The 26,269-nt window shown below is 38.4% G+C and overlaps 3 protein-coding genes across 5 annotated transcripts; 2 read left to right on the forward strand and 1 right to left on the reverse strand.

The window, feature by feature from the left end:
* Window positions 1-2,020: 2,020 nt before the first annotated feature.
* Window positions 2,021-9,848, forward strand: LOC134797779 (uncharacterized). 3 transcript variants are annotated; one of them, XM_063770146.1, is made up of 3 exons: window positions 2,021-2,164; window positions 2,318-2,447; window positions 2,683-2,879. In XM_063770146.1, exons 2-3 carry the CDS (start codon window positions 2,324-2,326, stop codon window positions 2,844-2,846), a joined length of 288 nt encoding a protein of 95 aa, XP_063626216.1. In that variant the 5' UTR covers window positions 2,021-2,164; window positions 2,318-2,323; the 3' UTR covers window positions 2,847-2,879. The 3 variants fall into 3 exon arrangements, with proteins under 3 accessions (XP_063626216.1, XP_063626215.1, XP_063626218.1); XM_063770145.1 differs by lacking the exon at window positions 2,021-2,164 and adding an exon at window positions 8,525-8,662 and having other exon boundaries at window positions 2,209-2,447; window positions 2,683-2,855; XM_063770148.1 differs by lacking the exons at window positions 2,021-2,164; window positions 2,318-2,447 and adding exons at window positions 8,525-8,697; window positions 9,363-9,848 and having other exon boundaries at window positions 2,714-2,855.
* LOC134797764 (sepiapterin reductase) lies at window positions 2,866-4,032 on the forward strand. The gene has a single exon (XM_063770128.1). The coding sequence runs from the start codon at window positions 2,866-2,868 to the stop codon at window positions 3,670-3,672; it is 807 nt and encodes a 268-aa protein (XP_063626198.1). The 3' UTR covers window positions 3,673-4,032.
* A 155-nt stretch (window positions 9,849-10,003) lies between the features above and the next one.
* LOC134797757 (mitochondrial 2-oxoglutarate/malate carrier protein-like) lies at window positions 10,004-25,038 on the reverse strand. The gene is made up of 6 exons (XM_063770119.1): window positions 24,825-25,038; window positions 24,034-24,139; window positions 22,042-22,163; window positions 16,978-17,151; window positions 15,943-16,164; window positions 10,004-15,543 (listed from the first exon to the last, which is right to left on the reverse strand). Exons 1-6 carry the CDS (start codon window positions 24,896-24,898, stop codon window positions 15,348-15,350), a joined length of 894 nt encoding a protein of 297 aa, XP_063626189.1. The 5' UTR covers window positions 24,899-25,038; the 3' UTR covers window positions 10,004-15,347.
* Window positions 25,039-26,269: the final 1,231 nt, after the last annotated feature.

Here is a 26,269-nt window from a genome sequence, read left to right on the forward strand (position 1 = left end):
CCACGATTTTAATTTTTGCGACACGATTTTAGAATCGCGCTGTAATATATCGCAGAAAATTCACTGCGCGCACTGCGATGAAAAAGTCGACGATTCGTTCATTCTCTACATGGATTTCGTACCAGTCGTTTGTCATGAAACGTGTCTTTAATATGCGATCGCTGTATGACTTTGAGCATTTATAACACAAAGGTGATCCCCGTCTATTTCCATAATTAAATGGTCAACATCTAGCGTCTTATTTTCTCATTCCAACATGTTGACGCTCGAAGAGCGAAATGCCGACTGAGGTCCGGGTGCGATTTTATTATCGCAGTGCGCGCGGGGCCATACAACTCCGTATGCTGCAATTCACTTTGCGACAATCGCGTCGCGAGTAGTCGCGGAAAAATGTGACAAATCACAATTTTAAAATCGCTGCGATTTTTTTGTCGCATATGCGCGCACTGCCATATAAACACATACGTTACATTTCTGCGACTAAATTATCGCGCGACAAAAAGTCGTGGTGCGCGCTTGGCCTAATTCCCGGCTTTACAACATTTGAACCCACTCTACCATTATTGTACTCTTTGCTCTCGCGACACGCGCGGGGTATCCGCGGGGCGTGGGGCAGGTGGTGCGGGGCGCGCGGGACGGCAGCTGCGTCTACTGCGACCGGTCGCCCGCTTCAAAACTGCCGCCATCATTAGTGCTCTACACAAATCAAATCTAACCTTGTTTCGTTCAGCATAGGATCGAGATTAGCTTTTCTATAATATTCAAAATTGCGTAACAATTTGCTACATAACAAATTAAGTTTTATGAAAACGAGTTAAAGTTTATATTTGCTTACCGTATTATAAAAAAGTGCGTTCTAAACTTGAACGTGTAATCTTGGTAGAGTTCGCACCTGCCTGGCTGAATTTCGCTGTATGGCCCCGGTGGTCACGTAATCCGGTTTACACAATGAATTTTCAACTCTATGGCTTGGTATATACGTCTCATTTCTGTGTCTTTAAACGTCCTGTTTTAGTCTGGGTCAAGTCTGGTCTGAATGTTATTGTCTTATATTTGGGTGCTTGGATCATTGTTATATCCTGTTAATTTATTTTTCATCACACCAGCTAGTAAAGGCTCTCTCGATTGTTCAAAAACTGATAAGAAAGTTGCATTTTATTCACATGTGAGGCAAAGTAATCAAATGCAAATTTTGTTTTCTTATGTTTGCTGGTAGAATTGACTTTTAAATGATGATTTTGAATGATAAATATTTAATAACATTCATTTTTAATCGATTTGCTCTGATTTTGTTTGATATTTTACAGTTGGTATTTTCCTTGTGTTGGTGTGGTGAAAATTTTTGTGTTTCACTCGGTGGCAAAATATGTTTAACCCTCGTGCCTTGAAACCCTCGCAACGCTCAAGATTCCAATTTTTGGTATCTTTCGCTTGCTTGGGTAAGTACCTATCAATATTAAGCACGAGAGGTTAATCAACAACTTTGCCCCCTTGTAAAACAAATAGTACATTAGCAGCCAAGCTTGAAAGATACGGTACTTTAGGTACTATTGCTACTTTAATTAGTTTAATTTTTGGTTTGCTTTGATAGAACAGCTACCATTATAATTGAAAATATTTGTTTTTAGATTAATTTATAAAGCCACTATCGCAATAATTTATAGGTAATTCAACTGAAAATTAACGTCGTCACTTCATATTGTATGAATCACGTATGAATTCGTAAATTGTATTCCCCGCGCTATTTAATGCTAGTTACGAAATAATTAGTAATTTCTTATATATTCTATGCTTCTTCAAAAATATACTTTGTTTTGTCAATTTAAAGTACAATTTAAATATCCATTTGTTACAACAATCATTAGCGAAATTATCTTCAAACCGAATGTACAATGTTGCCAGGTGATATAAATTTATTGTTCAATTTTATTTTATTATGTTGGCTGTTCCAGAAATGTACGTATATTTGTCTGGTTTGCAACTGCTACGCACGTTCTGATTGTTGTTTAATCTATCTCATCTATTGTCAAATAAAAAAAACGTCAATGTCAAGTTAAAGCTTCCATTCGTTTTCTTTTACATTCCAATTTTTCTATATAATAAATGTAATCAGAACCCATATCTTTATTCAATGTTAAACATTTGGCTTTAGGCCCACGTTCAAGTAAGTTGTATACACCGTCTCGTCATGTTATTTATTTCTTAGTGAATGTGGGTGTCTCAAACGGCCTTGAATCATATTTCCACTATCACATGCAACAAAAAAGTTTTGCTTATCGCTGAAGCGGACCTAGAAACGCATATTACTTTGTTGCAGAGATTGATGGATCCTTGGGGCAGCGAAATTGCCGAAGAAACTGTAGTTTCGCCCAAATTTGAAGACGATTTCACGCCCGCGCAGGACTCGGGAAAATTATCGGATTCGGCCGAATACTTGGCTATCTTAGGTATTTGTTAGTAATTAATTATAGTAATTCGTTTTTAATAGTTTTGGAACTGGTTCTGATTACACCACAGAATTGTAACAATATGCACTATAAATTGCGACAGGGTTTCGGATTACATTCCGTCATTGGACACCGTTGCCTACGGCTGCGATTTTAGTGGTTTTGCCGCTCCATACTTCACTTTGCCTGCAGCGCTGCTCCAGATTGTTATAACGAGAGAATTTTACGTTTTCAGAGCGTAAATTGAAGTCGATTCGAGCTAAGAACAAGGTTGTGGAGGATTTGGCGGCGTATCGAGCGGACTGCATCGACCGGTTGATGCGAGAGGGCTGCGACTTGGACCCCGTCATCGGCGACACCGAGGAAGACCAGCTCATTGAAGAAGAAGAACCTCAGTAAACCAAAACTGTAAGTAATCATGGCTTCATCATCTTCAAACAACATTGACCTTTCCGGGCCCACTTACTGCGTGCTGAGTGGAGCTTCCCAGGGCATTGGTCGAGCTATTGCTATAGAGATATCTAAACTCCTCGGTCCAAACTCTCTGATGCTACTGCTGGCACGTAACAAGGCGGAACTGGCCGTAACAGCAAGCCTGTGCGAATCTGACAAGGTAAAGGTTATATTTAATTCCATAGACTTGTCGAAAGCATCCAATGATGAAATGAAAGCTGTTCTGAACAATTCACTAGCAGGATGGAAAGTCACTGACTTCAACACCAGTCTGATTTTCCACAATGTCGGGTCACTTGGAAACCTAGCTGTGGAGACTTTCCGTATGGAGAATATGGAAGAACTGAGAGACTACTATGACCTTAATGTTTTTAAGGTGATCGGTATGAACACCCAATTTCTGAAGATTTTTGAAGAAGTTGAAGACAGGGTGGTAATTGTGAACATAACATCTCTGTGTGCTATCAAGCCAATGAGCGGCATGGCATATTACTGCAGTGGAAAAGCAGCTCGGGAGATGTATTTCAAAGTGCTTGCAGAAGAAAAGAAGGGTATTAGAGTTTTGAACTACTCCCCTGGTCCGGTAGAAACAGCTATGATTGATTATGTGTTAGCAGAAACGGTGAATGAGAATCTCAAAGACGTGTTCACCACATTTAAGAATCAGGGTACGCTTCTGAAGCCAGAGATGACGGCTAAGAAGTGCGTGCGTGTGCTCCAAGCGGGCAGGTTCGCTCCGGGCGAACATGTTGATTACTTTGATGATGAGTAATCTCAATTTTACTTATAATTACAGGATATTTAGCTGGAGTTCTTTGTAACAATCAAAATCAGTGCCATTTTAATCAGAAGTACTTTGTTCATGATCATTGTTACCTAAATGTGTACCTAAGAGTTTAGAGCTATTTATTTACTATCTGTAACAACTTTTTCTATTTCAATGTACCTTCATCAAAAACATTAGCCAAATATTGCAAAGTAAATCGCCTAAACTAAGGCCTAAAGAAACAACTATTTGTTTCAAATATTGTAACTCCTTAGAACTCCTTCTTGATATCCAAAATTTTCTGCAAAAGTTGCCACTTTGTCCATTGTACAGTCAGCAGCAGAAGTTGCTAAGCGGCCAAGTGTTCAAAATGATCTTGACGCGACTTTATTGTTAAGAGAATAAGAGCGTGTCAAGGTAATTTTGAACACCCCGCCCGCTTAGCAACTTCTGCTGCTGACTGTACACACGTCAAAAGTGTGTTTACATTTTTCGCATTTTAGAAAAGAGTAAGATGCAAAAGTTAGTACATATCTTTGACGTTGACTGTTAAAGGGTCAATTCACATTTAAAAGTGGCGTTTTGGCAGAATACAAGAGATTTTCTTCAGCTCTCTAGTGATATGTAGCTTTCTTACTATTCACCCGCTAACATTTAGATTGTCCTATCGAACTACATATCTTATTAGATCTGACTTAGTATGATGTAAGTGATATCTCTAGTTCCTAGTTTGAGAGTTTATTATATGTATTATGTAGCTGCCAAATAACAATATTTAATAATATTTTTAACTTCTCAATCTTTTCTTTACTTTCTTTCATTATGCAATTCCTAATATTTGATCACACCTAGGTACCTATACGGTCAATAAAACATTTTGTACTGCAAATCATTATTACTCGAAAACTTTTCTTATTATCGAAAATGCACTTGTGAGGTAAATATTGTATTGTAAGTAAATTCAATGTTCTATGAATAACATTTTTAATAGTAAAAACAACTCATATTTACGTTAATAGGTATAGTTAAGTTTTCAAAATAGTTATGGCAGCTACACTTATAAAAATGTTTATTTTTATTTTTATTCAAGTTTTCTTAGAATTTGATTTGTTGAATTCTGGTTCTATAACACCTACGTAAATAGGGTATCTATGACAATATTGTGTATGTTTGTAAAATACTATAGGCTAACCGACTTGAAAAATGTTATACCTATATTTTTTGACTTGTTAAATCAAATGTACTTAAAATCAATTTACATTTACATACAAAACAAGTTGTATATTTCTTTATTTTACAGAAAAACAAGGCTATTTTAGGCATTAATAAAATGAATTAGTTTATATACTACTACTACATTTTAATTGCATTACTTATTATGTCAACACAGCACATAGTTAATGGTCAAATTAATTAATGACCTGGCCCCTGTTTCACCAACGTGACAGGTGCGACGAATTGTAAAATCACTGTTGCTGACGTCACAGGCATCCATGGGCTACGGTTACCGCTTACCATCGGGCGGGCCGTATTCCTATTTGCCACCATCATTGTATTATTAAAAAAAACTTTATGATATCGGAAAAAAACAGATACTTCTCTTGCTAGGTTTATGACAATTGTCACAAGAAACACTACAATTGTCACGAAATTCCGACATATATAACTCATTACCTGTCAAGAATTACCTACAATTCTTCTAAATCTTTGACAATTGTCAGAAACTTCGCAGGAGAAATATCTGTTTTTATCCGATATAATAAAGTTTTTTTAAATAATACAATGATGGTGGCAAACAGGAGTACGGCCCGCCCGATGGTAAGTGGTAATCGTAGCCCATGGATGCCTGTGACGTCAGCAACAGTGATTTTACAATTCGTCGCACCTGTCACCGATGTGAAATTGGGGCCTGATGTAATTGTCATTTGCAAAGCTAGCATTTTTTAAATCGGTTAGTATATACTTTAAGCCTATTCAGATATTTTGGTGTAATACTTAGTATGACACATTCCATATCATAGTAATATTATAATACTCCAGGCAATTATTTAAAAAAGGTCTCAACTGAATTCAAGTACAAGACTGCCAAGTTAAGTTTGCAGTGATCTTGATAGCCCAGACTGTGCAGTGCAAGTGTTATTTAAACTTCATAATCTCATAGAAGTTTGACGATTAAAATAACACTTGCACCGTCTGGGCTATAAAAATCGCTACCATCTTAGCTTGGACTAACTAGCTAATTTGAGTCTTATACTATTTGGAATAGAGTTGAAATTCCTTGGGACCTTTTAATATTTTCTCGAAACATTCCAAGGTTATACAAAATTTTAATGAAATTGTCGTTTTCATGTAACCTAAAGTGTATCTTATGAATGCAATTCATATAATAAATGCTTGAATCGAACTGTGTTTTTGTACCCTAACTTCCATTTTGTTTTATATGAGTTACATTCATATACTTTATCCTCTGACTCTCTTTATCTGTATTTGTTTTTATACTCTGTCAAGCCATTTCCGTCAGTAGAAAAGAGCGGCAATTTAAAAAAATGTAGGCGTGAAGGGTTACTGTCCCATCGAAAATTTGAATTTCGCGCCTTTTTCTACTGACAAACTTGTTTGACCGACTATATGTAATATATGTATATCTCTTATTCGTTGTTGTTTTAAACCTTATGCATTGGCATTAAGGTTTAAAATGGTATGGATATCCTATACTCTGTCCTCCTTATTCATAATCATAAACGTTTACTAAAGTTGACAAGCCGATAATAATCGTTCGTCCCTTTCCATCATACCAGTACGTCGGAAAGGGACAAACGATTATTATCGGCTTGTCAATTTTAGTAAACGTTTATGAATAAGGGGGTGTATCTTTAGGTATTTCAATAAAAGTAAACAAAATCTACCCTCGTTGAGGGTAGATGAATACATTCATGATCAAATAATGTAGGTTAAAGTCAGGTCGTTCAGTGACAGATCCAGGCGGTTTTGTATTTGGTTTGGTTTGTTATAAATGTACAAATTGTTTGTTTACTTTTATTTAAATACTTACCTAAAGATACAGACTATAGGTAAAAAATATAGGTATATATATATATTATCAAGAAAATAAGGCTAAGTGTGAAAAATCAAAGAGGTTAAAATCGTTATTACCGCACCACTGCAGATACAAAATAAGAAAAAAAATGGTCCAGGGTTCGACTCCCAGTCCTAAAATTCGATTTTACAAAAAGCTTACACTAGCGTGTATTGGAAACAGGTTACTTTCTGGGCGATTTCTCAGAGGCGAGAAGGTATAGAGAGTTTTGAGAATTTAAGAGGAATCTGTAGAAGGGATAACCAAAACTATTTGAATTTGAGATATCCAGGAGCAGAAGGGTAGAACGCTACGTGGTAAGGAAATACAAGCCACGACAACGCACGACGTGTGAAAAAAATACACTTTCATAAATAAATAAATATTATATAATCAGATGAATTGGGCAAAGAGAATTTGATATAGAGGCGGATTGTCAAAGTAATTGATTGGCGTACTAAATGTTTTAATCATGTGTCGAAAGATGGCAGTAAATTTTCAGTGGCTACAAAATTTACTTTGACAATGCGCGTCTATACTAAATTCTATTTGAATTGGGCATTCGAACTGTAGTTTTAGTACATATTTAGGATTCTAGGGTTTCAAAACAAGGATTAATTACAAGCTTTTATTTAGTTTCACCTGACCGTTGTCTGTAATCAAATCTTGCAAGTTAAATTTGATCCACTTCCCGGTTTCCGATTGAGCTGAAATTTTGCATGCATGTATAAATCGGATGACAATGCAATATTATGGTACCATCGAGCTGATCTGATGATGGAGACAGGAGGTGGCCATAGGAACTCTGTGATGAAACAAAGCAACCTAATTGTGTAAGGGGTTTTTAGAATTGTCTCGATGAGTATTAGTTAATTGTCTGTCGTAAAAAAAGTACAGTCAGCGATAAAAGCTTGTACCAAAAATGAAATTTTTGCCAATAACTTATAATTATTATCAGAATGACGCAAACCTGATTTGCTTAACACCATCTCAAGGAAACTATGTGTCATTTAGTCAACATTATCTAACAAATCCACATTTTAACAAAAACGTCGTAACTGCAATAGTCATATAGAACCTTATAACTAAAGTCTTAAGGTTCATAATGTATTGATAATGTTACTATAACGCTGATGCATAGAATGGCGTCATACACTGCAGTTACCGTTTAGATTTATTCTGATTCTTAAGACTGGTAAATAACGTTGGATATTGTATAATATTTAAATACAAACAGTACAAAAATATCATTATAGTGAACTCCTATCTGAACCATAGGTAATCTAACCAGTAGGTATTTGAATTTGGACGTTTAAAGACGAACCTTTAGTGAGGTGTGCAGTGCAGGTGCAAATCATATTATGTAGATGTGTATTATGTAATGTATTCATTAATGAATGTGAATGTAAACAGTTGGAGTGAATTTAAAGAGTGACCTTACTCGTACTGTTGCCCGCATTATATACGAAGTAAGTACCTACATTTTTGTTTAGGTAAGTGTTGCAAGGTAACGTGTATGACACAAAATGTATTGTTATGATTATGACAGTAAAAATGGTTTCTGGGCGGGCAACAAGAGATGTAATAAGTGTAATTATATTGGCTTTCTTTTTTTAGAAAATATTAAGTAAATGTCTTCCAATGTTTAAATGGGTTTGGGTTTTGGATAACGGTAAAATTCTAGTACTTAATAAAAAAAAAACAGTTTAGTAGAGACTACCTATTCAACGAAAAGTACAGTCGGAGATGAAAACTTTATCAAGTTTTTTTATTTAATTTCAGATAATGCGAGAATGACTACAAATCGGAAGTCGTTATTCATGTTTCTGATGGGCCTGGCGTGGAAGTGCCGGTTCAGCATGCCGCTGCTGCTGAGCGGCTCGGCGGCGGTGCTAGGCCGCGCCTGGATGTTCCAGGTTCGAGTCCGGACCGTGCACAGCCTGCGAGATAATGAGGTAAGCTGAGAACGAACTGTAGGCGGTCTAGAATATGCGTGCCATGACTAGAGTTGCAATATTATGAAAAAAAATATGGTTGTCTGTAAAGTCGGTTTACGGACGATAATTTTGCGTGATAACGTCATAAGAAAACATTACCATTACATTACGTAACGTTACCATGGAGATCTGTCCACAACTTTACAATGGAGATCCGTCCACAACGTGACACTTTTTCGTGCATGCTACCGGTGTTCATCGATTTATAAGACGTTATTACCTCAAAAAAAATTGAAGTATGCTATCCTAAAAAATCTGAAGTTTCCTGGACCGTCATTTCTCCATTTAAAAAAAAACATACTAAATTGTTGCCATGTTTAAGCATTTTACGTCAAAAATGTGACAGTTACGAAGGAAGTGGCGCCCTCAATAATTTTCTACAATTTCATGTCTGACTATATAGGGCTATATATAAGGCTAGAATAGAATGTAGTGTACAGTCAAGTGTAAAAATATGGGTGTAGACAACTTACTCAAAAATATGTCCCATAGTTCTTAATTCACTGACATAAGAGTTATGGGACATATTTTTGAGATGATTTGTACACCCATATTTTTACAGTTGACTGTACACTTTGTCTATTCCCCCAAAACGGCTATACTTTTCGTCGCCATTGTTCCAGCTGGCGTTCTACGAGGATGACGATGAGGAGGAGGACTCCTGGGAGACGGACACCAACGACTCCTGGGAGACCATCATGGAGGAGGAGGTGGCTTACGGGTAGACCGGACCCTACGTATACGGTGTATCACGTGTATATATCCTCTGCGTGTAGGTATCCTCTAGAGACCCGCCATGGAACATTAAATTGTCGCTTAACTTCAAACTCGGGTAACTCCTTTTGACCCTCTCAGCAAATATCTACCCTATTACCTTTTCTTAATACCAAAATCGCATAATCTGACAGATGGATTTACCCGAGTTTTAAGTCAAGTGACTCAATTTAAATATGTATGTAAATCTTAGAGCATTTAGTAACTGGAGACGTCATCGCTGTCATTTTCTGTACGAAACAGTCTGCGGATTTTTGCGGGGGAGGGGACGTCAATTTGCACAATTGCAAGTTCTTCGGCGACTCCAGTTATTAAATGCTCTAAGATGTAAACCTATAACTCCTATAAGTTGTAACCCTAGAACTCTTCGGTGGCTCATCGACACGGGTTCATTATTTTAACATCCTAAGGTCCAGCCATACATATGAAAAATCCAAAATTTACCACTGAAATTTGAACCCATAGAATAAGAAATAGAGTTGAATTTGCGTTGTTTGAAAACTGAACGAAACAAAGCAAAAGCAACTCTGTTCCAATCGAATATGATTTCAATTTCACTGAACTGAATAAGTACTATAGGTAGGACCTTGGGGTTTAGGAGCATAATTCGTTTTGAGTTCAATTCTTTAACCTTTTGGACGCCAATGACCGATATATCCGCAGCGCAGGTTCAACGCCAAAGATTGATTAATCGGTCACAGACCACAGAGCAACATAGACCTACGTGCATATGCATAAAGTTCAATTTCAGTTTTGACACTTCGGTGACGTGGCGTCCGCGTGACAGCTTTTGTGTTTGACACGGCGTCGAAAAGGTTAAGTGCGTAAAGTATTCTTTAAGTGTGTTTTTAAATCTTTTTTAACACTTGTTACTTGCCAAATTAATATTGTTGGGGCTCTGGAGGAGTTATTTAGCTTAAAAACTATCATTTCTTGAGATGCCAAAGTTAAAATGTACCTAATTATGATTCTACACTAATTATAATCACAAAAGTTGGTGCGAATGTAGGAAACGAAACACTGTTGTTGTATCATGTCAATTTGTACAGGTCTAAAACCTAAAACCTTGCAGACCTTGTTGTAAGAAATTAAGGGCAGGTATATAACCATTTGAACGCTTTATGTCATTAACACAAACATAACTCAAACGCCAAGGAACCGGCACACGGAACCAGTATTTTGCGCCATGAGTTGATTTTGTAGTATCGTCTTGGGTCGTCCCATTCGTTTTTCGTCAAGTTCTTCAATTAGTCCTATTCTGCTTTCGTCACCCATTCTACATTCGTCACAATCGTCGGTGGCTTTCAATGTAGAATGCGTGATGAAAGCAGAATAGGACTAATTTAAGAACTTGACGAAAAACTAATGGGACGACCCAAGACGATACCGATTTTGTTTTGACAACAAACCATAGAAGTGGAGCGTGAGTCTCGCGACCTACACGCGTAAACGCCATGAATTTTATGGCGCTTACGACGTTTTATTAGTACTTTTCTATAGCTTCTCACTACGAACTACGAGTATGTGAGGCGTGCAATAAAGAGTATTGTATTGTATAGTAATAATATATTATTATCTCAATGCTCTAAAATGTGATGGTTACTTTGACAGCGTCCGCCATACCTATAGTTGTCCGTGGTGCTGTGGGCACGACTAGTAGCAACGACTTTAGTTCTTGGCGTTCAAAAGGTTAGTTATGGTGCTATCACACTGGCTGTTATAAATAACGTTGCATAACATCGTAATTCGCACGAAAGATGAAATATGTATGTTAATCATAGTGTTTTATTGGTGCATCATCGGATCGGATCATGCATCTTTAGGAATTTCGTACATTAGACGTTTTCATTTTCGATGTTCTGTCTTTAGGAATTTCGTACTTAGGAAATTAGATTTTAGAAATTATGCTACATAACCGTTTTATTAGTTATTATGCTGTCCAGGTTTTGACAGGGCTGTCAAACTATGTATGTTATAATTATAACGTTATGTATCAGCCAGTATGGGACCACCACATCATTAATTTATTACTCTTCCACAGTTATTGTTTTGGTGTTCTCGAGACGAATGACTGCTCTTTACGCAAAATGCAAATACATAATGATATTATTTGATTTAGTTATGTTATGGAGTAAAGAAATAATGAGACATTATCTTTGGACAAGGTAAACATTTTCTTTGTTTTTTTTTTCATGATTTGAAAATATTTGTCATGTCATAAAAATACTTAATAAATTGCTTGCGCAGACCATTTTACACCATGAATTATTATAATTTTCGAATGTTTTATTTCTTTGTGATATATTCATATTAAGGTATTATACTACGTTTAGTGGTGAAGGTTACTTGAATAAGATAAACTATTTTCACCCATTAACTATATATGTATCAAATATATATAATAGCGGAATATTACGAGTATGTATTGGGCAGTGATATGTGTCAGTCATGTGACCCGTTTTTTTTAGTAAAAATGTACTATAATAAAACCTTCGTCTATATATAATTATATAGGTATATTTATCTTTTGGCGCCACAAACCATGTCAAAACATTGAAAAATTATCCTGGGGCCTATTGGATATTAAAATACAAGCTAATACTATTAGTGATTTTGTAATTTGTATGTAAAATCACTAATAGTATTAGCTTGTATTTTATTATGCAATCCGGCCCTGATCTACCTACGGTTACTTCCATAGAAAAACATAATTTTCTTTCAAAACTGGCAAAAAATAACGATTATACGTGATATATTGGCGTCCAAAAGGTAAAATGTCTATGGAGCATTGTAAATTAAATAAAGTTTGTTGTGGAAACAAGATTTTTATTTATTTCATAGAGTTATCTCTATATTTTGTCTAAAAACCATAAAAAAGATATTTACAAATAATTTTAAAATTTCTATAAAATAAATAATTTTAAAATTAAACTTAATATAAAAAAGAAAACTATATCCTGTAGCCGCCCAGAGACCTATAAAAAGGTCCTCCCATTCCATTGGATTGTGAATTTTAATTTTGACGTGTGGGCGGCTAGAGGACACGAGTATATCCTGAATATGGTCCTATAGGCACCATTGTCCACTGTGACTATTAGAAGAACTTAACTGTGAATTCGTAAACCTTATTATGAAAGCCTGGAAAAGGATGAAATGAAATGAAATGAAATGAAAGTTTATTCACGAGAACATATGGTACAGTAGATATTATTAAGTGTACATATTGACCCATGATATGTTCGGCCTTATGGCATGTGAAGATTATTTGTATTGACATAGTTCATGCATGTCAAAGGAAAATACGTTACAAAAATGTCGCGTTTACTAAAATATTATCAAAATTTAAATTATTAAATACAAACATCAAGTTCTACAGTCAGTTAGTCATTCAAATTCAGCGCATAAGTTCATCAATCTATTATAGTTAAATCTAATTGTCTTACTTACCATTGTAAAAAGATTACATGTTAAAATGAAGTAAAAATTAAAATTTATAATGTCAAAAGTTTACATGTCAAAATTAGGTAAGAATTAGAATTTATAATGTCAAAGTTTACATGTCATAATTAAGTAATAGTTAGAATTTATAATTACATTAGGATTTATGATGTCAAAAGTTTACATGTCACAATGAAGTAAAAATTAGAATTTATAGTATCAAACGTTTACATGTCACAATGAAGTAAGTAATAGTTAGAATTTATAATTAAAATATTCATCAATGTTATAAAAACTTGCATTACACAATATATTTTTCAATTTAAATGTAAACTCGTTAAATGGTAGCGTCTTTATGTTTGCAGGAATTTTGTTAAAAATTTGTATACACATGTGATATGCGCCTTTTTTTCTTATTTTAAGGTTATAGAGGGCGGTAGTGTCATTTGGTATTGTCGAAGAGGTCTATTATTTATATTATTAAATGGCGGGAAGAGTTCTAGATTCTTCTTCACAAAGACAGCTGCTTCGTAAATGTATAGGCTTGTCAGTGTTAATAAGTTATGCTTTGCAAAATCAAGTCGGCACGATTCTCTGCGACCTTTACCACAAATAGTTTTAATGCACTTTCTTTGGGCTACAGATGCACGTTCTATTTCAACTGAGTTTCCCCATAAGAGGATCCCATATCTAAAAATGGACTCGATATAAGCATGCTATGTTACAAAAGCTGTTTTTTGCGAAACCGTTTCTTTGAGTCTCCATAATACATATATAAATTTATTAACTTTCTTACATACATTTTCTACATGTCGTTTCCAGTTACAGTGAGTGTCTAAAGTTATGCCTAAGAATACAGAGTCTTCTACTTCTTCTATTTCGATGTTGTCATGTAAATTTTTTTTTATTGTCTGTGGCGCTGCTTTGTATGATCTAAACTGGATAAATTTTGTTTTGCTAAGCTTTAAATGATTTTCGCTAAGCCAATCGATGACATCGTTCAATGCAGTATTTACCTCGCGTTCATATGAGTCTGTATTGGTACCTTTGATTAATATCGTGGTATCGTCAGCAAATAGGACGCAATCATGTCGGATACATTCAGGTAAGTCATTGATATATATTAAAAACAATAACGGGCCTAAAATACTGCCTTGTGGCACTCCGTATGTATTAACTTTATACTGGGACTTGTACGATTTCAGCTTATTGTTTTGAACCCTCTCAATTTGAGTACACTGCTTTCTTTCAGACAAGTAACTTTGAATCCAGGAATATGCGGGTCCTCTAATTCCATAGCGTTGGAGTTTGTCTAAAAGTCGGCGGTGACAGACGGTATCAAAAGCTTTGGACATATCCAAAAGTTATTCCCCAACTGGAATGCCTTTGTCTATACAGTCCGTAATTAAGTTATTTAACTTAAAGCACGCTAATGTTGTAGACTTTTTTTTCCGAAAACCGTTTTGCTCGTCCTTTAAGATGTTAAATTTGTCTAAGAAACGTTCGATTCTGTTGTACATGGCACGTTCATAAATTTTTGCCACGACTGGGATTAATGTAATAGGACGGTAATTTCCTAATTCCGACTTGTTACCTTTTTTAAATATTGGTTTGACAACAGATTTTTTTAATATCGTAGGGAATGTGCCTTGTTCGAAGGATTTGATTAACATGACCATCGTTAATGCCAACCGAAATGTTCTGGAACTTCCTTTATATTTGTACATTCCCTTATATTATTTAATTTTTCCATTGGCGTCCACCGATTAAGGTGGCCATCGTTAACGCCCACCAAAATGTTCTGGAATTCTTTATATTTGTACATTCCCTTATATTATTTAATTTTTTCATTGGCGTCCACCAGTAATCACCTTGTGCCCCCAGAGCGCCGGCTGATCACGACCTATTAACCCTTTACCGCTTACGAAGGCATATAATGGGTGATATGATATTCAACTCTATTGACAGCTATTAAAGTTCAAATTTAAACAAATATTTTTTACATGCAGTAAGGAGTTAAAACCCTATACGTCACAAAAACGTCGCTCACATGCCAACAACATGCACATTAAGTATTAAACTAACCTTAAAATTATGAAGATTTGAAGGTTACATTAAAGCGTACGCCATACTGCGTTCTTGGAGCTGTGTAATTACCAACAACTAGGTACTTTAAAGGATGACTCCCGCTAGAACGGTCCGGGTTGGGGCCGAGACGCCCGATACTTGGTTTTCTATGACGGGAGATCGGTGATCGCGTGACGCTTTCTGTAGAAAAAGTGTCTGACGCCTCGGCCCGGACCCGGACGATTCTAGCGTGAGTCATCCTTAACGGTCTAAGCCGATAGAACAAACGTTTGATGTCTACGCAATAAGATGTTGTTGGCGTCCAAAAGTTACGCATTGACGGCCCTTAAATAGGCAGCGTTTATCTGCTCCAGGAATATGAAAGTGAAGACAGTGTGGGGTCCTATCTTGAGGTAGGTGGGCAGGAACCCGCTCCAAAACCCTAGGATACCCTCCTTCTTTAGCACCTCGAATATTACGCCGACCATGCCTTTTTGGTCGCCTCCTTTTGCCGCCATTTGCACTCTGAAATAATACATTTTTCTTTGAAAATCTGTTTGATTTGTCATCATTTAACAACTCGGCCCAAATTCCGTAAATGATTAAAGAAAAGAAAGAAGACTATACTTATAGGCCGGGCAAGGCCGAGACATGCATTATGGATCAAGCTAAAGTGATGACTGAATTGACTCACTTCGTTTTAACCATGACGTGGGTTGCCCCACGTCATGGTTAAAACGAAGCAGAGAAACGACAGTAAAGAGAAGGAACATAGTGCCCCTGTCTTCCATCATAGTAGAAGCATTTCTCTGGCCCGAGCGTAAGTACTTAGGATTAGGAGCTAGGAGCCTATAATTTCACGCGGTAACTGCGCGGGAGTTTTACAAGATTTGGTAAAATGTAGTACTTGTAGTAGGTACTTACTTCGTTTTAATCTTGTCAAGCGGTAGTGATGCAGCAGAGGTGACAAGGCCAGCTATCATAGACGCAGTAAAGTGAAGGAACATAGTGTTCCCCATCATGGGTAGGAGCATCTCTCGGGCTTGAGCGTAGGAGCCTAGTTGTGCGCCGTTGACGACCGCTGCGCGGGAGACGGTGGCTGAGGCACCTCGGAGCAACGTGCCTGCGCCTTCCTCGCTGACCATTCTGTTGACAACGTTATTTTACCCCACTAGTAGATCGAGTTAGTGTTTAACAGACCTACATAGACTTTAGGATTTCTTAGTCATGCTCCTTGCGATGTTTTCCTTCACACAACAAAGCGACCTTCTTTGTCAATAGTTAAACAAGCCAGAAAAATATTCAGACCATGACACAATAATACTGCATTGGTATATGGAGGCCACGGGCAGTACCGTCTTTACCATAAGGGCACACGGGGCCGTGCCCAGGGCCCCCATCCTCAGGGGGCCCCGAAGGACAGACAGTAACCAGTATATTTGATTACCCATAATAAATAGAAGATCATAATAAAAAAATGTTGGTTTAATTAGCTTTCTTTACTTTCCAAATGGGGCCCAAATTCTTATGTGCCCAGGGGCCCCAGCATAGTTTTGACGGCCCTGGCCACGGGGATGCTACCGTCTTATTCTAGGTCCACAATTCAGATTCCCAACACAGCCAACTCCTATGTTAATAGAAGCCTATGACAGTCGATAAAATATAGTTGGAACACGAGGTCCGAATAAGCGAAATGTCATCCAGTACTTTCTTCAAAACCGTAATAGAAGGCAAGATCGAAGCGAGGAGGGGAAGAGCCACGAGCTAGCCATACACAGCAACTAAAAGCTAAAGCAAGTGTCTTACAGGGACCTAAAGGACCTGGCCGAGGCCCGCGAAGTTAATGTAATTTATAAAATGTATTTTAGTGTATTATGAATAAATAAATAAATTAAAACTGGCGCATACTCCACCGACAAGAGCCATGCTCTTAAATTATGATGATGATGGTATAATTACCTGCCAAGCGCATTAAACACATGAGCATAGTTCCTTCGCTTCTCGGGAGGCAGGCGGCCGTCAGCGGTCATCCTTACAAGCGCGACTTCGGCTGGGTTGCCCACGAGCGCCCCGATGCCGCCCGCGGTCATCCCAATCAGCATCTTCATGGCGAAGTTTGGCGTCCCGTATGATCTGGGGATAGGAAAGCCAATTATACTGAACACATTATCAAAAAACATATACCTAATTATCGAACCCGCAAAAAATCTCTCTTTAGAATTAATATGAAAGCATTATTGGCCAAGCTGTTATGTTAAAAGATAGCTGCTGTTGCTTTATGTTTCTTTTCTCTGGAAGTCCATTAATCCGTATTATAATCATATTACATTAATTAATGCAGGTGCGTATGAGGGTTGTAGGGGTTAAGGTCGAAACACAACTAAAGTCTGTTCGGAACGAAAGGATATATCCAATCGGAGTAGCATTTAATTGGCGTTCAAATCTGTCGAAAATAGGCGGCCAATGGTCATACACATTGTATGGACTGACATTTATCTGACATGGCTATTTTTACGTTACGTATACATTTGACGTGCCCCTCCCCCGCAAAAATCGGCAGACTGTTTTGTACCGAAAATTACAGACAAGGTGTCTCCGTTTCGTTATATCCTCTGAGGTTCGGAAAGAGAAGAGTCGTGAAATGTATTGGGCCCCATACATTTCAGGACTCTTCTCTTTCCGCACAGACTCTAACACAAGTTTTGTCACAGGACCACTCTTTCCTATGCTGTTTTGACACTTTGAGGGGCCGGTAGGTTACTAGTCATATCAGGGCGCCTAGTCAAGATGCCAATCGTTTGCGCCGTAGCGCACGATACACCAATGTCTCTCTTTCGCACTTTTTTTTGATACTACATCGGTGGAAAACAACCATACGGCCCGCCTGATGGTAAGCAGTCACCGTAGCCTATGGACGCCTGCAACTCCAGAGGTGTTACATGAGCGTTGCCGACCTTTTAAAAACCTGTACACTCCTTTTATGAAGAACCCCATACTGTAGGCCCTCTGGAAAACCTCGGAGGGGAGCTCATTCCACAGCCGGAGCGTCCGCGGGAGGAAATTCCTCTTCTTTCTTCTTCTGTCGCACTAATCCCTAGTAGCATTTTCGTTGGGGCCCACGGTGCCAACGGTAGGGAAAACGTTGGGATGAGGTTCGTTCCGTAGCCAACATTAAAATTTGTATTGGCCCACCATCGCATTTACCAACATTCGCTGTGGCACAGATGCCTAACAATGGGCCTTTGTGTATTTTGGTACCGTTGGCTAAACAACGATAATATTCGTTGGCCCAATGATGGCATATATCGCATTTACCAACATTGGCAGTGGCACGTATGCCCAACAATGGGCCTTTGTGTATTTTGCTACCGTTCGCTAAACAACGATAACATTCGTTGGCCCAATGGTGACAAATACCGCATTTACCAACATTGGCTGTGGCACGGATGCCCAACAATGGGCCTTTGTGTATTTTGCTACCGTTCGCTAAACAACGATAACATTCGTTGGCCCAATGGAGACAAATACCGCATTTACCAACATTGGCTGTGGCACTGATGCCCAACAACTGGCCTTTGTGTATTTTGGTAACGTTGGCTAAACAACGATAATATTAGTTGGCCCAATGATGACATATATCGCATTTACCAACATTGGCAGTGGCAGTGATGCCCAACAATGGGCCTTTGTGTTTTTGCTACCGTTCGCTAAACAACGATAACATTCGTTGGCCCAATGGTGACAAATACCGCATTTACCAACATTGGCTGTGGCACGTATGCCCAACAATGGGCCTTTGTGTATTTTGCTACCGTTCGCTAAACAACGATAACATTCGTTGGCCCAATGGTGACAAATACCGCATTTACCAACTTTGGTTGTGGCACGGATGCCCAACAATGGGCCTTTGTGTATTTTGCTACCGTTCGCTAAACAACGATAACATTCGTTGGCCCAATGGAGACAAATACCGCATTTACCAACATTGGCTGTGGCACTGATGCCCATCAACTGGCCTTTGTGTATTTTGGTAACGTTGGCTAATCAACGATATCATCCGATGGCCCAATGATGACAAATATCGCATTTACCAACATTGGCTGTGGCACTGATGCCCAACAATGGGCATTTGTATATTTTGGTAACGTTGGCTAATCAACGATATCATCCGATGGCCCAATGATGACAAATGTCGCATTTACCAACATTGGCTGTAGCATTGATGCCCAACAATGGGCCTTTGTGTATTTTGGTAACGTTGGCTAATCAACGATATCATCCGATGGCCCAATGACGACAAATGTCGCATTTACCAACATTGGCTGTGGAACTTTGCTTGTGGCGTCACTAGATGGCGTTACTGTCTCCAAACATCGAAGTTATAGTTATTTTCTCGATTATTCCGGATATAATCATAATATTTTTTAAAAGTAACTTATAAATCTAATAGCTATAACTATAAAATTTATACATTAATTTAAAAAATTGTATTTTACCAACATTTTCTCAATTTAAATCTCAAAAAACATAAATCTCGCTTACGAAGTTTTGAAGTGCTGTTAGTATATATGTCGTAGTCAGATCGTATAATCCGCCGTATTACATTACGGCTAGCCGTTATCAAAAACAGGGGCGTTTTGAAATGCGGCGGTTCGACGATTAGCCGGATTGTCATTGCGATACGTTCTTCAATAAGGCGGCTAACGTTTAGCCGCATCGTACTACTATTTTAGATTGTAGAGTGACCAGTTCTTTCGGTCGCCTACGTAACCGGAGTTTGACAATGTTTGCAATATAATTTATTTTTACCATGGTCCCACCGCACTACATGTGTTTCTTTTCCAAAACATTTCCTTCACAACTTAAATAGACGGAGCCCCGCAAGCGGGGCTCCTATTTCTGGGCGGTTTGCCCTTCGGGCATCTGAAGCTACCTAACGAACCTAACCTACTTACCTACCTACGCTTTTTTCCCCAAAGTGTAATGTTTTCACGGACGTCTCACTAAATCAATAGGTAGGTAGGTTAGGTTCGTTAGGTAGCTTCAGATGCCCGAAGGGCAAACCGCTCAGAAATAGGAGCCCCGCGAAGCGGGGCTCCGTCTAGTTAAGTTGCGAAAGAAATGTTTTTTGAAAAGAAACAGTCCGACGAACTCCAGATTTGATGGACACCCCAGCGTTTGTCAGGCAGCGCCACGGGTGTTAAAAATGGGAACTAAAAACTGTCAAAGCGGCGGCTAATGACTCGCTGTATTACATTACGGCTAGCCGTGTTGAAGAACGTATGGCGCCGAATACATTCCGGCGGATTCTCATTCAGCCGCATTCAATCCGGCTAATCGTTAAACCGCCGCATTTCAAAACGCCCCTGTTTTTGAAAACGGCTAGCCGTAATGTAATACGGCGGATTATACGATCCGACTGCGACATATATACAAATTAGAGTGTATAGTAAGTGTACTTGCTTCGGCAGTACATATACTAAAATTGGAACGATACAGAGAAGATTAACAACAACTGCTGCCTAGGACCTTCATGTGGGTATACAACCAATGCCTACAGTAGTGTAATTGTAATATTTATCAGCAAAGGCCCAACGTCGTATTACACAACCACTTACCTAACGTAGGGTAACTGTAGGACTCGTAAACAAATGCCCATTACATAATTAGACTGTAGGCCCACTATAAATTACACAACTATTTACCTATGGTAGTATTGTAAGAATCCTACACAAGGCCCAACGTTAAAGTTACAATGTTGGCCCTTTGTGGGACAAGCTGTGTTGGGTCTCCAACCTGGTGCACGACTACCTACCGACCTACCTGACTTGCCGTTGGGTAATTGTTGAATTTGCAAACAGAAGCACAACGAAAAAATTTCCCTTTTTTATTTTTTTGCAGTTGGCCCTACAGCAAGCCATACGGCCAAATGTAACAATTAACCAACCATCAAACAAATGTGTATAGGCCCAACCACGGCCCAACCAAAACCACAACCGTTGAATAATTGTATGATTTATTTAAATAGGCCCAACGAAAAAATTACTCTAATGGCCCTCTGTTGGGAATCTTCAGGAGGGCCTTTGTCGAGGGCCCTCCAGCAAATCGTACGGCCAAATGTAACAATTAACCAACCATCAAACAAATGTGTATAGGCCCAACCACGGCCCAACCAAAACCACCACCGTTGAATAATTGTATGATTTATTTAAATAGGCCCAACGAAAAAATTACTCTTATGGCTCTCTGTTGGGAATCTTCGGGAGGGCCTTTGTCGAGGGCCCTCCAGCAAATCGTACGGCCAAATATAACGGTTGCCCAACTAATACGTAAACAAAGGCCCAACCAAATCCCTACAAGAAAATGCTATTAGGGATATGGAAGAGTTAAGAGAGAGATGACCGCTTCGTTCGCTACGGCTCAAACGATTGGCATCTTGGCCAGGCCCTCGGAACTTAAAAACTGGAACCACGAGCTTTATGGCTGAAGGTCTCTCTTTCCTCAGCGGCTAGGAGATTAGGGGGGCTACCGCGAAAACCGAAATTCGTAAATTGCGGGTATTTTTCTCTTTTACTCCAATGAATCTTAATAAGAGTGACAGAGAAAGGTGCCCGCAATTTGCGAACTTCGATTTTCGCGGTTATAGCCCAGACTTAATAAAAACCGGGCAAGTGCGAGTCGGACTCGCGCACGAAGGGTTCCGTAACATAATGCAAAAAACGGCAAAAAAAACGGTCACCCATCCAAGTACTGACCCCGCCCGACGTTGCTTAACTTCGGTCAAAAATCACGTTTGTTGTATGGGAGCCCCACTTAAATCTTTATTTTATTCTGTTTTTAGTATATGTTGTTATAGCGGCAACAGAAATACATCATCTGTGAAAATTTCAACTGTCTAGCTATCACGGTTCGTGAGATACAGCCTGGTGACAGACGGACGGACAGCGGAGTCTTAGTAATAGGGTCCCGTTTTACCCTTTGGGTACGGAACCCTAAAAACACGTGATATTTAGTAGGACTAACTTGGTGTATATATCGGTGATAGCGTTGAAGCTGCCGAGGCGTCCGGTAGTGTACGTGGCCTGTCGGAACAGCGCGGCTGATATCCCGCTGTACAGTCCAAAAATACCCTCTTTAGCGATTACCTTTGAAGGAAGATAAGATCCGAGTTAGTATCATCGTATAAAATAAACATGTTGGGACCAATCTTATTTACATAAATCGACCCAGACCCATATTAATTAATTTCATTGATCCCTATTGGGGTTGTGCACAAATCACGCGAGGTGTTTTCGGCTACTTTTTGACCCCCCCTCCCCCTTGGTGATATTTGGTGAGGTTTATGGCTACCCCCCTGCCCGCACACAACCTCACGTGTATTTTTTCATTTTTTTTTCATTCGACCTAATTTTAAGATATATATATATATATATATAATATATATATATATATATCGCATGAAAGTTCGCCTCACTGGGGCACTTCGGACTTTTAGGCCCAGGTGTAGATCGGTACCCGGCCTTGCGATATTGTTAACAAAAAATTTCGCGCTCGCTACGCTCGCGTTTTTGGTTGGTTTTTTGGTTGACCCTGTATCTACATGTTAGCTTGACTGGTGAATGAATAGAGTTAGACCATGAAAATTCTGCAATGATTTTGATAGCATATGCAGTGCTACTAGTGCAAATGTTATTTATACGTCATAATTTCATAGAAGTTTTGACGTTTAAAGTAACACTTGCACTGCATGTGTTATCAAAATCGTTGCAGAGTTATCATGGTCTAACTCTAATAATTTTCTTAGAAAACTGCTTAAGTAACATCAATTTCAAGGACATCGGGTGTTGACAGCCCCATAATATGTGTGTAAAAGCGGTTTTATGACATTTTTTCAACGATTTTAACAAGTCTACAAAAGTTTCGGTTTCGGTTTCGGCCGAAACTAGAGCCAAAAAACATGTTTCCGTCGGACACTAATAGAAAATCTTGTTTATTTTTCTATTTTCGTTAAATAGACTCGCTATTTTGAAGTGCAGAGTGAAGATTTATGTTTAACGAAACCGAGAAAAAGAATCTACTCATGTGGTAGGTTTTTTTTCTTAGTTTCGTTCACTGTAGAAAAATACACGTGAGGTTTCATTATACCCCCCTCCCCCAACGTGATCTATCGTGATTTTTTCGTGAACCCCCCTCCCCCTATCGAACCTCGCGTGATTTGTGCACAAGCCCATTGGGCAAAAGCCTCCTCGAGTCCCTTCCATTGCTCTCTGTCTGTAGCTAGTTTCATCCAACTTTTTCCCGTTTTTTCAACTATTTGAACTATGTCGTCTGACCAGCGCTTTTGTGGTCTTCCACGATATCTTTTTCCTGGTGGTCCTGTCCATTCAGTCACAATTTTAGTCCATCTTTTGTCCGTATATCCTGAGACATGGCCAGCCCAGACCTATATAGTACCTAAGCTTAATATCTAAGCCAAGGCTTGTAGATGCTAGATTACAATATTATGGCTTGGCAAGTTGGCAAGCCATTTCCGTCAGTAGAAATAAGTTTTTGGCAAAAATGACATTTTTGGTACAAGCTTTTATCGCTGACTGTACTTTTCTTACGACAGACACAATTAGGTTGCGTTGTTTCATCACAAAGTTCCTATGGCCACCTCCTGTCTCCATCATCAGATCAGTTCGACAGTACCATATTCTTGTATTGTCATCAGAACTACATACAGCTGCCAATTTTCATGACGCTACGATCCTTGGAAGATGGTTAAATTAGTTACCTTAGATTCCATTACATAGTTAGTTACATACAGGCCGACCTAATAAAAGCTTGTTAAAAAGCGACTAATTTAAAAATTGTAGGCACGAAGCGTGTACTTCAAGGAAAATTTGAGTTTCGCGCCTTTTTCTAGTGACAAAGTGGGTTTGCCAGAGTATAATAAATAGTAATAATATCATTTATTCGTGAGATCGAGAGAGGCAAATAATCAATTACCATTTGATCAGATTTGAACCTCACCTCTTTGGCCATCTTAACCATGGTGTAGTCCTTGCCGGCAGGCCCCAGCAGCTGCATTCTGGTCTTCAGCAGATCCATGGGCTGGACGATGCAAATTGCCATCATGCTGTAACATCGTGGCTGGTATGAGATCGTATCATGTAAAGGTACCTAGGTAAAGTGAGTGTTTACATATTCACAGATGATATTTTCACTTGAACATGGTTGTTGTGGTGCACACAGATGGAGACAGTTACAGCGCAAGCCACTTGCGCTAGTAGCATGTGCAAGTTCACGCTGGAAACGTAAAACAAAACGCGCATGTAACACCTCTGGAGTTGCAGGCGTCCATAGGCTACGGTGGCTGCTTACCATCAGGCGGGCCGTATGCTTGTTTGCCACCGATATGGTATTTAAAAAAAGAACTGCATCATGAAAGCAGAGGACTTGCACTTCCTCACTGATTGCCCTTTTCTGATACACACTCGTTATTTCCTTCTGGGCAATTCTGAACAGCGAGATGACGCTCCGCTTCCATACGGTCGGCCAGCAACAACTCATGGCGCAAAATACTGGTTCTCTCTGCCGGTTCTATACATAGTTAATAATAGTTCAATGATTTTTCCTGTGAATTTTTGCAGTCTTTGCCGCCCTACGCCCCTGGCCCTGTAGCCGCCCCTTTCTCAGCACCCATCATCGAATTTTTTGTCACAATTTGCCGCCCCCAAAAAACTTGCCGCTCGGGCCTACTTGGCCTTAGGGCAAATCCACCACTGTGCACAACTATAATTTAATAAGCAACTCGGACTCACCCGGCTGATCCTCCGAAAAGGAATTGGTAGAGCGGAGGTATTTTCGTGATCTTCGGTTTCGGTTTGTCGCCCATGGCTCACAAAGTACAATGCACATTTATTTATATGTTTTATTTTGTATTAAAAGGGAATAGGCGTGATTATATGTATGTATGAGATGAATGGTTGGATGTGTAAAATTATGTTTTAAGGTGTGGTGTCATGGTGGTTTCTATGTGACGTTTTATGTCAATAATTGAAGTTAGGTACTATGTTTTGTTTTTAAGTTTCATGTTTCATTGAGGTTGATTAATTTAATTTAAAGCTAGTTAATTATTTTTGGAATGACGTGTTTTTTTATTCTTTATGAAAGCTGATTTGTTAGTGCACTGCACACCGTTGTATGGGGACCTTGCACTTTGAGACTATGCGCTGAAACTTGGCACAGTTGGTTCTTAGCTGGTCATGAGCAGATACAGACCGGGAGACATCGAGAGCCACCTCTCATTTAGTGGGGGGGAGGGGGGAAGTTCGACGCTGCCGCGCTTCACTTGGAGCAACATTTCTCTAAAACTATACCTATTAGGGCATGTGATATATCATTTTCGGATAAATTAAGAATGAGGAATCTATTTTAGAACAAAAACAATGCACTTTCTAACAAAAACAAAGCATAAAGTAGAAAAGACTAAAAAACCTAATTTTTAATTTTTTGTAATTACCAATTTTTTTTAAGTGTTGCAGGAATCTGAAAACAAAAAATATAGTCGTAAAGCTACACTTATTACGTTTAAAAAAATATATAGTTTATTATACAAATCTGTTGAAAAACGGGAAACAAAAAATAATATTATGCGTGGGTCAGAGTGATCTCATATGAAAGTGGGAAGGTTACTTATAATTTGTTCAACAATCGCTTATTTTTTTTAGTTTTCCGTAAATAAATCCACAGCAAAAAAATATCTTTTACGTAAATAATCTGTTTCAGATTTCTTATAAGTGCTGCTTTTTTTCGCTAGGATCAATATTTAAAAAAATATTGAAGGGTGAAAATAAATTCTAAGGTCCCCTTTTTTAGTCATTCATGAATAACTCGTAAACGATGGCCAATAGCAAAAAATGTTTTATTACATGAATAATTTACATAAAATTTCCAACAAAAAAGGTCATTCAAACTTTTTCGTTAGGATTAATATTTAATTGCTGCGTACGTTGCTGTGGGCTACCGTTTACGAGTTATTTACGAAAAACTAAAAAAAAAAACGATTGTAGAACAAAAAATTATAAGTAACTTTCCCACCTTAATAATATTTTGCATTGAGATCACTCTGACCCACGCTTAATATTATTTTTTATCTCCCATTTATCAACAGATTGGTATAATAAACTATATATTTTTTTAAACGTAATAAGTGTAACTTTACGACTATATTTTTTGTTTTCAGATTCCTGCAACACTTTTAGAA

Source organism: Cydia splendana, chromosome 15 (assembly GCF_910591565.1).
Source record: "Cydia splendana chromosome 15, ilCydSple1.2, whole genome shotgun sequence".
NCBI lineage: Eukaryota > Metazoa > Arthropoda > Insecta > Lepidoptera > Tortricidae > Cydia > Cydia splendana.